At 43.8% G+C, this 15216-nt stretch overlaps 1 protein-coding gene across 2 annotated transcripts; it reads left to right on the forward strand.

The window, feature by feature from the left end:
- The first annotated feature begins 1726 nt into the window (after positions 1 to 1726).
- ZNF786 (zinc finger protein 786) lies at positions 1727 to 14936 on the forward strand. 2 transcript variants are annotated; one of them, XM_036328408.1, is made up of 4 exons: positions 1727 to 1806; positions 6962 to 7088; positions 10491 to 10643; positions 12315 to 14936. In XM_036328408.1, exons 1-4 carry the CDS (start codon positions 1789 to 1791, stop codon positions 14417 to 14419), a joined length of 2403 nt encoding a protein of 800 aa, XP_036184301.1. In that variant the 5' UTR covers positions 1727 to 1788; the 3' UTR covers positions 14420 to 14936. The 2 variants fall into 2 exon arrangements, with proteins under 2 accessions (XP_036184301.1, XP_036184300.1); XM_036328407.1 differs by having other exon boundaries at positions 1774 to 1836.
- Positions 14937 to 15216: the final 280 nt, after the last annotated feature.

Below are 15216 nucleotides of genomic sequence, written 5' to 3' on the forward strand. Positions count from 1 at the left end.
CTCATTAATATTTCTATATCTCTCCCCCTCTGAAATCAATAAAAAAGATATATATTTCAAAAGCACCATCTATAAAAGAAAACAGTGATACAGGGCGTGTCATCAAAATTTAAAGCTTTTGCTCTGGCAAAGTCCTGTTAACAGGGTGAAAAGACCAGGTACAGAAGGGGAGAAATCAGCACTTGTGATGAAATCGCCTAGAATTATACATACACTGCACCAATATCCATTTCATGATTTCTATATACTATAATAATGTCATATTGTTTTGTGATTAATCACTATGCTTTAATTATGTCCAATTTGTAACAATGAAATTGGGGGTCACCACAACATGAGGAACTGTATTAAAGGGTCATGGCATTAGGAAGGTTGAGAACCACTGGTTTAGAGTAAAAGGCAGAGTAAATTTGAGATCCATTTTATTTTTATTTATTTATTTTTTAAAATATATTTTATTCATTTTTTACAGAGAGGAAGGGAGAGGGAAAGAGAGTTAGAAACATTGATGAGAGAGAAACATCGACCAGCTGCCTCCTGCACACCCCCCACTGGGGATGTGCCCGCAACCAAAGTACATGCCCTTGACCGAATCGAACCTGGGACCCTTGAGTCCGCAGGCCGAAGCTCTATCCACTGAGCCAATCCGGTTAGGGCTTGAGATCCATTTTATATTTACATTATAAGACTACTAGAGGCCCAGTGCACAAGTTTGTGCATGGAGCGGGGTGTCCCTCAGCCCAGCCTGCACCCTCTCCAATCTGGGACCCCTTGTGGGATGTCCGACTCCACAGAGTTGTGGTGGCCATCTTGTGATGATGTCTCGCGTGACTGGCAGTCGGACATTCCTCTCACAATCCGGGACTGCTGGCTCCTAACCGCTCCCCTGCCTGACTGATCCTCTAACAGCCCCCTTCTGGCCTGATAGATGCCTAACTGCTCCCCCGCCAGCCGATTGCCCCCAACTGCCCTCCCCTGCTGGCCATCTTGTGGTGGCCATCTTGTGATGATGTCACGCATGATGCCACCTAGGCTTTTATTATATAGGATTACTTGGGCTGTACAGACAATAACTCATTCCTAATTTAAGGCCGTGGGGTCCACAATGCCATGTCTGCATGACTTCTGAGAATAACCACTGAGCGTCCTTGCCCTCACCTGTACAACTCTGCTGCGGAGTGGTCTGCATAATCGAGTCTCCCTCAGGTGGAGTAAGGCAAAAAGGGAGAAAATGAGAGACGTCTGTAATACTATCGACAATAATTATTTTTTTAAGGAGTCTCCCTTAGGATGGACTCCCAGTTATCAACACGGGGACCTGCTTGTTAATGCCCCTTAATTGTCTGACATCTCTAGCAATCTGATTCCTGGGGTCACCCCGCAGATGGCGGGGGTCGGTTTTGGGGAGGAACCAGATGTGACCCCCATCCCTGTCTCCTCTCCATCCATTTCCACTTGACTGCATTTACACTTCTGTCTTCGTCCCTCTCCAGCTCTTTCAATTCGCATTGGTCTTTGTCTGTCACCCTTGAGCCCCCAAGAGAGTGCCAGGATCCGTCCAGACAGGTGGCGGCTCCCCTGGGCAGCCAGGCTGTGCCCCTCCACAACTACGGGCAACTCGGGCGGCTCCTGCAGGCGGCGTTCGCTCCTCCGGGCAGCAGGGGGCGGTGTGGGGGCGGGGCGTCGGCCGGCCTCAAGTCCCAGCGTGCACCGCGCCGGGGCTGGGCCTGCTGGGCGGGGCGGAGAGCGAGGCGCCGGCCGCCGGGGCCGGCGGAGCAGCGAGAGGCCATGGCCGAGCGGGCTCCGGTAAGAGGGGTGCCTCGTGCGGACGCCCAGGTTCGGGTCGGGTCTGTTGTTTCCAGCCTGGCCGGCCGGCGGGCGGACAAGTGGGGCAGTGTGGGCCGCGCTAGGCTTGGGGTGTAGGGTCCGGGGACCGCCGCTCCGGGGGCGCTTCCGTGGACAGACCTGAACGAAGCCGAGCGTGGACGGGCAGAGCCGGGAGCGGGCGGCGCCGGGGCCGGGGCACCGGGCGCGCGGGCGGACCAGGAGGAGGACGGAAGGAGGCTGGGGCCGGCCCGTGTCACAGTTCAACCAGCTTTAGCTGCTGAATTCAGAACAGGTGTCAACGACACGATTGTGCCCGGCGCCGCGGTGCTTGGCAGGGGCTTAAATGTCAGAATCAGCCGCTGACGTTCAAGTTCGTGTTGAGTGTAAGAAGGAAGGATGGTGATACACTGAAAGGAACAGAAGAGGATATAAAAACCTAGAGCACATATGATTTCATTAGCGTTGTGCTGAAACTGAGGTTTAGAGGGGGGCCATTTTTATTATGTTTTTCTATATAAACTTCTCAATATTGAACGTTTTTGCTGAATCCTAAACGAATTCATGAGATCATTAATTTTAAAATACTGTTAACAATCTCCACAAAAGACATAACTCCTTGGATTAAAAATAGAAAGGATATGCAATACGTTTATAGAGGAAATGATAGATAAAGGGGAGGTATACCGTGCCTATAGAAGAAAAGATGATACTTTTCTTCCAACTTAATGTATAAATTTACTGCAGTTTTATCAAAATGGCAGTAAGATTTTTACGAATTTAGATAATTTATAAATTTCATTTGGAAAAATAAAGATCAATAATGTGATTCTTAAAGAGAAAAAAAAAGAGCAAAGAAGGAGGAATTGCCCCAGAAAATATTAAGACTGACTATAAATCTGTAGAATTGATACAGTTCTGTTTTGTGTGGAGAGAGACAGAGCAGTGGAAACCAAAAGAGCGCCCTGAAGCAGACTGTACCAGATTGAATACCTCTCCAAAATGCAAGTCCTGCCAAAACCGGTTTGGCTCAGTGGATAGAGCGTCGGCCTGCGGACTCAAAGGTCCCAGGTTCGATTCCGGTCAAGGGCATGTACCTGGGTTGCGGGCACATCCCCAGTAGGAGATGTGCAGGAGGCAGCTGATCGATGTTTCTCTCTCATCGATGTTTCTAACTCTCTATCTCTCTCCCTTCCTCTCTGTAAAAAATCAATAAAATATATTTTAAAAAAAAAAATGCAAGTCCTTCTGGAACCTCTGACTTTAACAGTGGTTCTCAACCTTCCTAATGCCGCGACCCTTTAATACAGTTCCTCATGTTGTGGTGACCCCCAATTTCATTGTTACAAATTGAACATAATTAAAGCATAGTGATGAATCACAAAAACAATATGTAATTATATATGTTTTCCGATGGTCTTAGGCGACCCCTGTCAAAGGGTCGTTCAACCCCCAAAGGGGTCACGACCCACAGGTTGAGAACTGCTGCTTTAGAGACACAGAAGAAAAGACACAGAAACCTAGATACTCAAAAGGAAAAGGCCATATGACAGCAGAGAACGGCAGCTTTAAGCCAAGCTACGCCAAGGATGGACAGCCACCACCAGGCATAAGGGAAGGGCATGGAATAGAGTCTCCATTGGAGCCTTCAGAGAGAGCTGGGCCTGCTAACACTCTGTTTTCGGACTAGCCACCAGAATTGTGAGAGGACACGTTTTCATTGTTTTAAGCCATCTAGTTTATGGTACTTTATTACAACAGCCCTAGGACACTAATACACAGACTTTCAAAAGCAGTATTTGGGACAATTGACTTTCCATTGGGGAAAAAAAAGCAAAAAACACTGAGGTAATCACTACTGTATACCATTAAGAAATTACATTCATTCCATCGAAGTTAAAAATCTAAACACGCCCTAACTGGTTTGGCTCAGTGGATAGAGCGTCAGCCTGCAGACTCAAGGGTCCCAGGTTCGATTCCGGTCAAGGGCATGTACCTTGGTTGCGGGCACATCTCCAGTGGGGAGTGTGCAGGAGGCAGCTGATGGATGTTTCTCTCTCATTGATGTTTCTAACTCTCTATCTCTCTCTCTTCCTCTCTGTAAAAAAATCAATAAAATATATATTTAAAAAAAAAAAAATCTAAACACAAGCCCTGGCTGGCATGCTCAGTGGTTAGAGCATGCACCTGCTTACTGGAGAGTCGCAGATTCAATTTCAGTTGAGGGCTCATACCTGGGTTGCAGGTTTGATCCTCAATTTCGGGGTGCGTGCAGGAGGCAACCAGTTGATGTCTCTCACTCGCTCAGACTGATGTTTCTCTGTCTCTCCCCCTACCTCTTCCCTTCCACTCTCTAAAAATCAATGGAAAAAATACCCTCATTTCTTGGGTGAGGTTAAAAAAAAAAATCTAAACATAAAATTAAACATCAACCTTTTGGAAGAAAATGTAGAATATCTTTGTAACCTTAGTGTAAAAAATAGTTTCTTTAAAACACAGAAAACAAAATAACCTAAGAAAAGATTGATATATTTACATCACAATAAAAATTTTATGTATAGTATTAGACAGCATAAATAAAATTTAAATATTTAGACACACTAGGAGAAAGCATTTGCGACCTAATGTAGTCAACAATCAATGTACAAAGCATATAAAGAAGTCTTCAAAATGAAAGGACAAGTGGCCCAGTAAAAATATAGGCAAAGGATATGAATAGGTAATTCACAGAACTGAAAATGGATTGAAAATTGTGAAATTCAGACAATGAAACTCTATACAAAATTACAATAAATCAGTTCTCTAGCAATATGGACAGATCGCAAAATGTTGAATGAAAAATGCAAGTTGCAGTATAATAAAGCACTTTCGCATAAAAGACAAAGCAATAGTATATATTATTCATAGATATGTATGAGTATTAAAAGTTAAAAACATGAAATGAAAAGTTACCACATTCATCATACTGTTTACGTCTCCAAGAGGAGGAGAATAAGACTGAATGTAAGAACAAGATTGAAGAGTGGACCAAGAAGACTTGAGCTTCATCTATCATGTTCTGTTTTATTAAAAGGAAATTTGAAGAAAAAATGTTAAATTTGTTAGGTCAATGGTAAATACAAGGCTGCTTGTTACAGTCTGTGATTTTTTTGGATCTTGTAAACTGAAAATTAAAGTAATAAATAATAAAGGCTTTTTGAGCATTTTTGAAAAACATCTGTTTAAAAGTAAGGAATTTGCCCAGCTGATGTTGCTCAGTGGTTGAGCTTCTATATATGAACCAGATCATAGTTCAATCCCCACATACCCAGTTGTGGGCTCAATCCCCAGTGGGGCGTGTGGGAAGCAGTCAATTGATGATTCTCTCTCATCATTGATATTTCCTTTCCTCTCCCTTCCTCGCTGAAATCAATAAAACTATATTTAAAAGTAAGGAAATTACTATAGAGAAGAGAATAAGTATATTTAACACAAATAAAAACATTCAATTCTGCTATAATACATCATATGCATTTCAAAAAATCACAGTGCCAGGCAAAATCATGCACTAAAAACCACAGCTTAATGGAGAAACGGTGGTAGACACACAACAGTCAAAAAGTTTATCAGTGGTGGCCCTGGCCAGGTGGCTTAGTTGACTGGAGTATTGACCAATATGCCAGGGTTTCGAGTACTGTCCCTGGTCAGGGCACATGGGACAATCAACCCGTGGATGCCTGAATGGGTGGGGCAATGAATCGATGTTTCTCTCTCAAGTCAATAACTTTTAAAAAATGGATTTCAGGAAATGAGAGGGAGAGAGAAATAGAAACATCAATAAGAGAGACTCATTGATCGGCTGCCTCCTGCACATCCCACACTGGGAATCCAGCCTGCAACCCAGGCATGTGTCCTGACCAGGAATTGAACCGAGACCTGGTTCATAGGTTGACGCTCAACCACTGCACCACGCCAACTGGCTCAAATCAGTAACATAAAAAAAAAAAAGGTTTGTCAGTGAGATGTTAAAAAAAGAGGAACTCTGGCTGGTAGCTCAATTGGTTAGAACACCCTCCCTGTATGCCAAGGTTGCTAGTTGGATCTCTGGTCAGGGCACATACACGAAGCAACCAATGAATGCACAAATAAATGGAACAACAAGTTAGGGTTTTTTCCCTCTTCCCCTCCTGTTTTCTCTCTCTAAAACTTAAAGTATTTTTTAAGGAGGACCTATGTAATACGTCAAACAAAGATTTTTTTTAAAAAAAAATTTAACCCTGGCTGGTGTGGCTCAGTTGATTGGGCTTCAGCTTGGGTGCCAACTCCCAAGCAGTGGAAAAGATACATAAATTGTACATAAAAGATACAACCCTAACCCCGGGATGTTTCAAGGGTCAACTATATATGCAAGGGCTAACGGTTGATATTTCCGTCTAAGGAGAAAGAATATTGTATTTAATAGTGTTGTATGATTGGCTCTCCATATATATGTAAATAAATATATCACTTGCCTCTAGGATTAAACTAAATCTAAATGTTTAAAAAATTAGTAGAGTATCTGTAAACTTATGATGTGGGAAACACTTAAAATGAAACAATATGGAAAAGACTCAGATTTTTAACTAAATGAAAGGCTCGGAATGTTTGGCGAATATAAAGTCAAAATACAATTGATATATTGGGAGAAAACATTTCTAGTCAAGCAAAGAATTAACCCCAATATAAGAAAGTTCATTCAAATTATAAGAGCCCACTAGAACGCTGAACAAAGGATATGACCAGTCATGCACAAAGACATGTGGACCGTCCCCAAAAAGTATGAAAAGGATGTTAAGTCTCACAGGTTAATGCATATTAGAACAATGAAATACAATTTTTTTTACCCATCACATTGGCAAAAACATAAGTCTTAAGGACATCCTGTGCTGGCACAGGTGTAAAGAAATGTTTTGTTAGCTAGGGTCAAAGTGCCGGATTCTTTTTGGAATATCGAAGAGTTGTGGTTAACAACTGGAACAGGGAAGGAGCTGTTCCCAAGAAAGAAGCTGCCAAACATTAAAACCTGTGTCCGCTCCAAAAGTCTTTTAAGTGGCTGAGAAGGAGCCAGAGTCATTTTGAAGCAATCACGCTTGTATGTGTATTATATGTGTACTTGCAGGTTCCTCTCACTTTTGAGGATATTGCCATTTACTTCTCGGAGCAAGAATGGCAGGATCTAGAGGCCTGGCAGAAGGAGCTTTACAAGCGTGTGATGACAACCAATTATGAGATTCTGGTTTCTCTAGGTAAGAAGTGTTCAACCTGTTTTTGTGGGTAAATCATGGAACTGGGTACTGTATGATGTTCCTGTTGGTCGGTCACCTAGCCAGATTTCTCAGAAATTAACTCAGAAAAGCACTTTTACCCCATATTCTTCCACTAATACTCCCGTCAGCATTGCTGATCCCTAGACAAGGGTAGACAACGTTACATGAGAATATTTGATGCAGCATGGAATGTAAGGTGGTCAGGAGTGACTAAATAAGTATATTTCAGGGCATTTAGTCACTACGTACTTTCAGATTCCAGGATTTTCCACATGGGCACATGCCTAGCTCATATTCATACAGTACCCAGATATTTTAACCTAGGGTATTCTTGTCTGTCACTTTTCCGGGGGTGTCCATATGCCTTGGAAACGCTAATGTTACTTTCCCCTACAGTGAGATTTGGCAAGGCTTTCCACTGACATGTTGAACAGCAGCTGTCTCTGCATGGTTGTGGTCATGGGTGTTCTTTTTAGTCTTGCTGCTTACTTGGTCTTTATATTTCTTTTTATTATCAAATATGTTTATTAAAAATTCAGGTCTTTCAGAAAAGCATCAAATGATAAAATCTCTTCATTCTCACTCCCTCAGTTAATTCCCTGAAGGGAACCACTTTTAACCATTTTTTCTTTTTTAAATTGATGAGAAAGAGAGAGATTGATTTGTTGTTCCATTTATTTATGCATTCATTGGTTGATTCTCATATGTGCCCTGACCAGGGATTGAACCCACAACCTTGGTGTGTCAAGACAACACTCTAACCAACTGAGCTACCCGGCCAGGGCTAACCATTTCTATTTTAGTTCTCACTGTGGTTTCCTTCAATCTGTGTAACTGTCATGCTTACATCTCTGTTTCTTTTCTTATCATGTTTAGGCAGCATTAATGAACTCATTACTATGAAAAAGGAGGCATTAGCCCACTTATGCTGTCAATTTTCTGTCTCCTTTCTCCCCAGATTTTGATAATTTTTCATGCCTCTATTGGCTACTTTAATGATTTAAATAATAAACTTCTAGATTGTGTGCCATGAAATTTACATCTCTTGACTCCTTTAGTATATGAAGATAAGGTAGTTAGTTCTCCTATACTTCCTTCCATCTCTCCTGCCAGTTCCTACAGCCAGACCATTTCCTTTAGATTGAAAAGTTTCTAATACTTATATTTTGTTTAATTACCATAATTTTTCCAGGTACTTTCTATAGAGTGTTTCTGAAACATAGCTAAGATGTTACATTATTTTCATCATTATTATTAAAGAACCAATTAAAATAATTGAGTCTATAGGTAATTATGTCATTACTTCTGTGCCACCCAAAAAGAATATTCCAAGCATCAAAATCAAATGGATCTATCGTTGTGGTTGTGGTCTGCATTTCCTTAATGGCTCACCATGTTGAGCATTTTTTTTTAATCTTCTTTGAAGAAATGTCTATTCAAATACTTTGCCCATTTTTACATTGGGTTATTTCTCTTTTTATTGTTGAATTATAAGTGTTCTCTATTTGTTCTGTACCCTGGGCCTTTAGCAGATACATGATTTGCAACTATTTTTTTCTATTCTGTGGGTTTTCTATTTACTTTCTTCATGGTGTCCTTTGAAGCACAAAAGCTTTCAATTTTGAAGAAGTCCAGTTTACTTTTTCTTTTGTTGCTTGAACTTTTGATGCCATATCTAAGAAACCATTGCCTAATCCAAAGTCATAAAGATTCACTCCTATGTTTTCTTCCAAGAGTCTTATCCTTTTAGCACTTACATTTAGGTCTTTGATGTGTTTTGAGTTAGTTTTTACATATGGTGTGAGGTAGAAATCTACTTTTACGTATGGGTATCCAATTGTCCCAACACCATTTGTTAAAAATACTATTTTCCCCCCTATCAAATTCTCTATAGTCAATTGATTCTTTTGGAAAATCAATTCACTGTAAATGTCCATTTATTTCTGGATTCTCAATTCTATTTCATCCATCTATATGTCTATCCTTATGTCCCTACAACACTGTTTTGATTATTATTGCTTTTAGGATCAGTTTGTCAATTTCTACTCCGTCCCCTGCCCCCACAAGTAAGCAGATGGGATTTGGGGAATATTGCATCTTAACATTAAGTCTTCCAATTTATGAACATGGGATATCTTTCCATTTATTTAGGACTTTAAAATATTTCAAAACAATATTTCACTGTTTTTATTTTACAAGTCTTGCATTAATTTTATTCCCAAGTATTAATTTTATTTTATTAATTTTATTCCCAAGTATTTTACTCTTTTGGATGTTATGTAGTTGAATATTGTTTTGTTTGTTTTTGGAAAAATACTTTTATTTCAAAAGCTGCTGGGAGTTCAACCCAGATGAAGATTGATAATAAATGTATGGATTTTTTAAAAAGATAGTGATATTTTTTTTCATGAGAGCAGCCTTAGAATTCTTTGGGTGTTGAAGTCAGATTTCGGAGGCTGAGGAGGACTCGGGAGCAGTGTGTGACCAGTCTGCACCTGTCTGGTGCCATCTGACATTTATCCTGGAGGCATTGCCCAGATTGTCTCTCCTCTGATCCGGCCATCCACAACCTCCTCTAGCAACCTTTGAAGCATACTTTTGGTTGTTACTGAAAAAAAGTTTTACTTGAAAATACAGAGAGTAAACCTTTCTTGTAGGAGAATGGGGACATATATATTTGAGAATCTTGTAACTTTTAATTCATCGTTTTACTCATTGCAACCTACTCTGTTCTAGCAGAACTCAGCCATGGTTTAGGTTGTCGTTAGCACTGTCACTAGAAGTACTTCTGAGAGAATTTTTGCTGGAGCCACCTACTTTGAAATTTCCAGGGACAACCATTTCAGTTCTTATTTTTGTATACCCCCCTCTTCCCAGGGATCTCTAGTTGTCCCACCATTTTCAGAGCACACTACGAGTATATTTTATGAAATCCATGACAATATACAGCATTGCTAGATATATGGGGACAAAGACAAGATTAAAATAGCACGCGATAGCTTATCTCATGTTATGTGTGGGAAGTTTTGCTCTTCTTTGTGTAAATTATTTTTTTTTTGTTAATCCTCACCTAAGGATATTTTTTCCATTGATTTTAAGAGAGAATGGAAGGGAGGAGAGAGAAACATTGATGATGTGAGAGAGACACATGGATTGGTTGCCTCCTGCATGTGCCCTGTCTGGACTGGGGATCAAACCAGAAATCCTTTGGTGCGTGGGCCGACGCTCTCACCACTTAGCATCACCAGCCAGATTATAATCTGTTTTTTGATATCTCTTTTCCTACATTGTCCCGAGTAAATTTTAAGAAATTTAAAAAGTCAGTGTGCTTTAAATTTCACACTCAAGGAAACCAAACTCCCATTTGGCTTCTCTGTACAGATGGTGGACTTCCCAAACCGGAGCTGATATCCCGGATTGAACAGGGGAGAGAGCTCTTCAGGAATTTCGGAGAACCACAGAAGTCAGGAAACGTGATTTTCAACCCTGCTGATTTGCATTTCGATCCAGTTATTGAGGGACAGCAGTTTTGGAGTAAGTATAAAGAAATCAGGGCCGCCGAAACCGGTTTGGCTCGGTGGATAGAGCGTCAGCCTGCGGACTGAAAGGTCCCAGGTTCGATTCCGGTCAAGGGCATGTACCTGGGTTGCGGGCACATCTCCGGTGGGAGATGTGCAGGAGGCAGCTGATCGATGTTTCTCTCTCATCGATGTTTCTAGCTCTCTATCTCTCTCCCTTCCTCTCTGTGAAAAATCAATAAAATATATTTAAAAAAAAAAAAAGAAATCAGGGCCCTGTCCTTAATGATGTCACATTCAGGTTTCTTACTTCTAATTACTTCTGATCTTGTCTTGTTTGGCTTGGCTGAGGCTTGGCATCTGGGTTCTGGAGCCTGCGCCTGGATCTTGCCTTTTCTAAGTGACCTTGAGCAGGTTATTCATCCTCTCAGTATTTCATTTCCTAACTATAACATGAAGCTAATAAAAGTATGTACATTATAGGGTTAAGTAGTAAGAGCTCAGTAAGTGTGAGCTGTTCTGAGTAAGGGGTGGGGGGAAATTGCTTCCTCCCGTCTGGAGACTGTTGTCTCTGTTGGAATGGCTAAACCTTAGCTCTCCACTTGTTTCCTGTCCTGATGGAGAGTCTGGGGCTTCTGGATTCCTCAGAGTCAGTGTTAGGTATGGGATGAGAAAGTCAAATGTGGGCATCATTCCAAGAAATCTTGTCAGTAGTTTGTTTAGCTTTTAGCTGCTGCTTTCTGGAGAATAAAAGTTTTTCTGCACAAATTATTTCACTTTTTGCCACCTGCTTTTCTTTCAAGAAACCTTTTTAAATAGTTAGAAGGGAAAAGAGAAGAAGAAAGAAAAGAAAGAAGGAAAAAGTAGTTAGAAGGAAGTTGGAAGAGGGAGGAACAGACACAAGGCCTCGCTGCCTGGCCTCGGGGCAGCTGTGGAGCACACAGAGCCACATGTCAGTCAGGGCTGTCAGTGACACTGCCCTTTTCCCTTCCTGACTCCAGGAATGTGCACATCAGAATGGGGCAATCGTGGTGAACGTTGACAGGATGTGCAGTCTGCCAGGCTCATGCTGAGCACTCAGCACACATTAGCTCCTTTCATTCTCACAGCAGTCTCATTGGTACCCTGTTTCTCTAGGAGAAGGATCTGAAGCCAAAGTAGCTTGACAAATGTTGCAGTGGACACATGGGATTCGAACCCAGACATGCTGGATTCAAAGCTTAGGCCAGGGGTGGGCAAACTTTTTGACTCGAGGGCCACAATGGGTTCTTAAACTGGACCGGGGGGCCGGAACAAAAGCATGGATGGAGTGTTTGTGTGAACTAATATAAATTCAAAGTAAACATCATTACATAAAAGGGTACGGTTTTTTTTTTTTTTTTAGTTTTATTCATTTCAAACGGGCCGGATCCGGCCCGCGGGCCGTAGTTTTCCCACGGCTGGCTTAGGCCCTACATTTGTGACCTGTATTTTCCTCTTATTCTAAGAAAGTCTGTTCGGTTTACTTTCACCAGACTCACCAAACTCCTGGTCATGAAACAGAACCAAACTGAAATGTGCCCTGTGTACAGTTTAGTGGAAACTGGGTTCCCAGGCCACCAGAGGTCACTGTTGCAGATCACTTTCCTAGTGACGTAGCCTTTCATCACGCCATAGACACGAATTCTGACTGAATTTTTGGTTTCAGTTTCAGGAAGCCAGCAAGCTGTGAATTCAAGAGAATCCGAATGCCATTTCCAAGTCGATCCTCTTGAGAGCCAGGGTTCCTCCGAACCCTTACAAAGAAAAAATGAAGGTGTTTCCTTCAGGCCGGACCAAGACATCACCTTCATGAAGCCAGACAGACACGATCCACGGGCTCTACTCCCAGCAGCCCACCATTCCTGGAAACCCACCCACAGAGAAAGACTCTCGAACCCCAGAACTCTGGGTCCCCCAGGCCTCCAGGAGATGACCTCCTGGGAGGGCACCCCACATCCTTGCCCTGTCTGTGGGAAAAGCTTTTGGAAGAAGAATCGTGTAGAGAAGCACCAGGGGAGCCACTCGAAGGACCAGCCGCATGGGGCCTGGAAGAAACTCAGCAAACAAGCTGACCTGCAGCATCAGCGGAGCATCCCTTGGGGACAGAGGCACTTCCGATGTCATGAATGTGGGAGGAGCTTCTGCCTAAAGCGGGATTTGCTTAAACATCTGGCCGCACACACAGGGAAGAGCCCACTGCAGTGCCCTGAATGCAATATGTGCTTCCATCACAAGTGGACCCTCTTCAGCCACCACCTTCTGCACCAGGGGGAGAGCCCTTCCCAGTGCCCCAGATGTGACATGAGCTTTCTCCCCAAGACCAGCATACAGGCTCACCAGGGCCAGCGCAGCGGGGCGAGGCCAGTCTTCCCGAGAGAGGGCGACAGGGCCTTCTGTGAGAAGGCCAGGCTCAGCAGTGTGCACTCAGGACAGAGGCCAGGCCCAGGCCTGCCTCTTGAGGAGCGCTGCCACTTGATGGGGGGCATGGAGCGTGTCCTCCAGCACTGCCCTGCCAGAGAGAGGCCATTCCTTTGCACAGCATGTGACAAGTGCTTCTCTACCAGGGCCAAGCTCACCAGCCATGTCAGGGTGCACAAGGGGGAAAAGCCCTTCCCGTGCCTGGAGTGTGGCAAGAGCTTCCGCCTGAGTGGGCTGCTGAAGGTCCACCAGCGTGTGCACAGTGGAGAGAGACCCTTCTCCTGCAGGAAGTGTGGCAAGGGGTTCAGCAAACAGTGCAAACTCGCCGAACACACCCGAGTGCACAGCGGGGAGAAGCCTTTCTGGTGTGCCGAGTGTGGCAGGAATTTCCGCCAGAGGGGACAGCTGCTGAGGCACCAGCGACTGCACACGGATGAGAAGCCCTTCCAGTGCCCCGAGTGTGAGCTGAGCTTCCGTCTGAAGAGCATGTTGAGAGCCCACCGGCTCCGACACAGTGGGGAGAGGCCATTCTCCTGCAGTGAGTGTGGCCGCGGCTTCACTCACCAGTGCAAGCTCCGTGAGCACCTGCGTGTGCACAGCGGGGAGAGGCCTTTCCAGTGCCCCGAGTGTGACAAGAGCTTCCGCCTGAAGGGCATCCTGAAGGCCCACCAGCGCACCCACAGCGCCGAGAGGCCGTTCTCCTGTGCGGAGTGCGGCAAGGGCTTCACCAGGCAGTCTAAGCTCACCGAGCACCTGCGCGTGCACAGTGGGGAGAGGCCCTTCCAGTGCACCGACTGCGACCGGAGTTTCCGCCTCAAGGGGCAGCTGCTGAGTCACCAGCGCCTGCACACAGGAGAGAGGCCCTTCCAGTGCCCGGAGTGTGACAAGAGCTATCGTGTGAAGGCGGACATGAAGGCCCACCAGCTGCTGCACAGCGGGCAGATGCCGTTCTCCTGTGAGTGTGGCAAAGGCTTTGCCAAGCAGTCAAAACTTGTCGAACACATCAGGACACACACGGGGGAGAAGCCTTTTCGGTGTCTGAAATGTGACAAGAGTTTCCGCTTGAAGGCACAGCTGCTCAGCCACCAAGGCCTGCACACAGGAGAGCGACCTTTCCACTGCCCTGAGTGTGACAAAACCTTCCGGGAAAAGGGACACATGCTTAGGCACCAGCGCATACATCGGCCAGAAAGGCCTTTTGCCTGTGGCGACTGTGGGAAGGGCTTCATTTATAAGTCCAAACTTGCTGAACACATCCGAGTGCACACAAAATCCTGTCGTGCTCCGAGTGGGCCTGACATTCAGAAACGGCTCAGCCAGCTGTTTGCAATGATCGAGGCTGACTGGAGCTGAGACAGAGTGGCAGCCATCCAGATAAACAGTCATCGGGCTCATGGTGCCTGGGGATCCACAGCAACCATAGCTGAACCCACTGCTGCACACACTGGTGGACCTTCAGCAGGCCGCTCGGGGGAAGCTCTTGTCACACTCCAGGCACAGGTTTCAGGAACAAGGGCCCCTTTTGAGCAAGAATGTAATACAAGTTAGGAATATAAGAAACCACTAAGAATTTTCTTTCTTAAATCATCACCAGTTGTATTTTCTGTCCATTGATAAAAAGAGACATTTGTTTTTCCTACCATCTTAAGTGGCAATTTTACCCAAATGCTTAGCTAGCTTTGAAATCCCAGCTTGAATTTAGACAGGAAATCCCTCTAGTACTGGCTGTTACATGTCATTCCCCTTTTCTTTTTTCATATATGATCCTAAGCTGGCGTGGTTTCAATCCAGTGAGTTTTGTTGCAGACATTAGATTTGGTTAAATTGACTTGTTTGGAAACTGATAGTAATAAAACAAGTTTTCTGAATAGTTGATGAGAATGCTTAAGTTTCACAGCAGTTCCACAGTGATTATGCATAGTTCCCCTAGGGAAAAGCTGCTAATTTCAGCAAGAATTGGCTAATCTGAGTTGAAGAAATATAAAACTGAAGGTGCTAAAATGTATGGGACTAGAATTTAACTAAGGGATTGGGAAAGGTGTCGATTCGGGAGCTCCAGAACAGAGATGCTATTTGAAGCTGAGAGAGTAAATGAGATTCCCATTCACCCCAGTTAGCAGATGACTAAATTCCAAGTTGAGATAAAATAA

This window comes from Myotis myotis, unplaced genomic scaffold (genome assembly GCF_014108235.1).
Source record: "Myotis myotis isolate mMyoMyo1 unplaced genomic scaffold, mMyoMyo1.p scaffold_m19_p_11, whole genome shotgun sequence".
Taxonomy (NCBI): Eukaryota; Metazoa; Chordata; class Mammalia; order Chiroptera; family Vespertilionidae; genus Myotis; species Myotis myotis.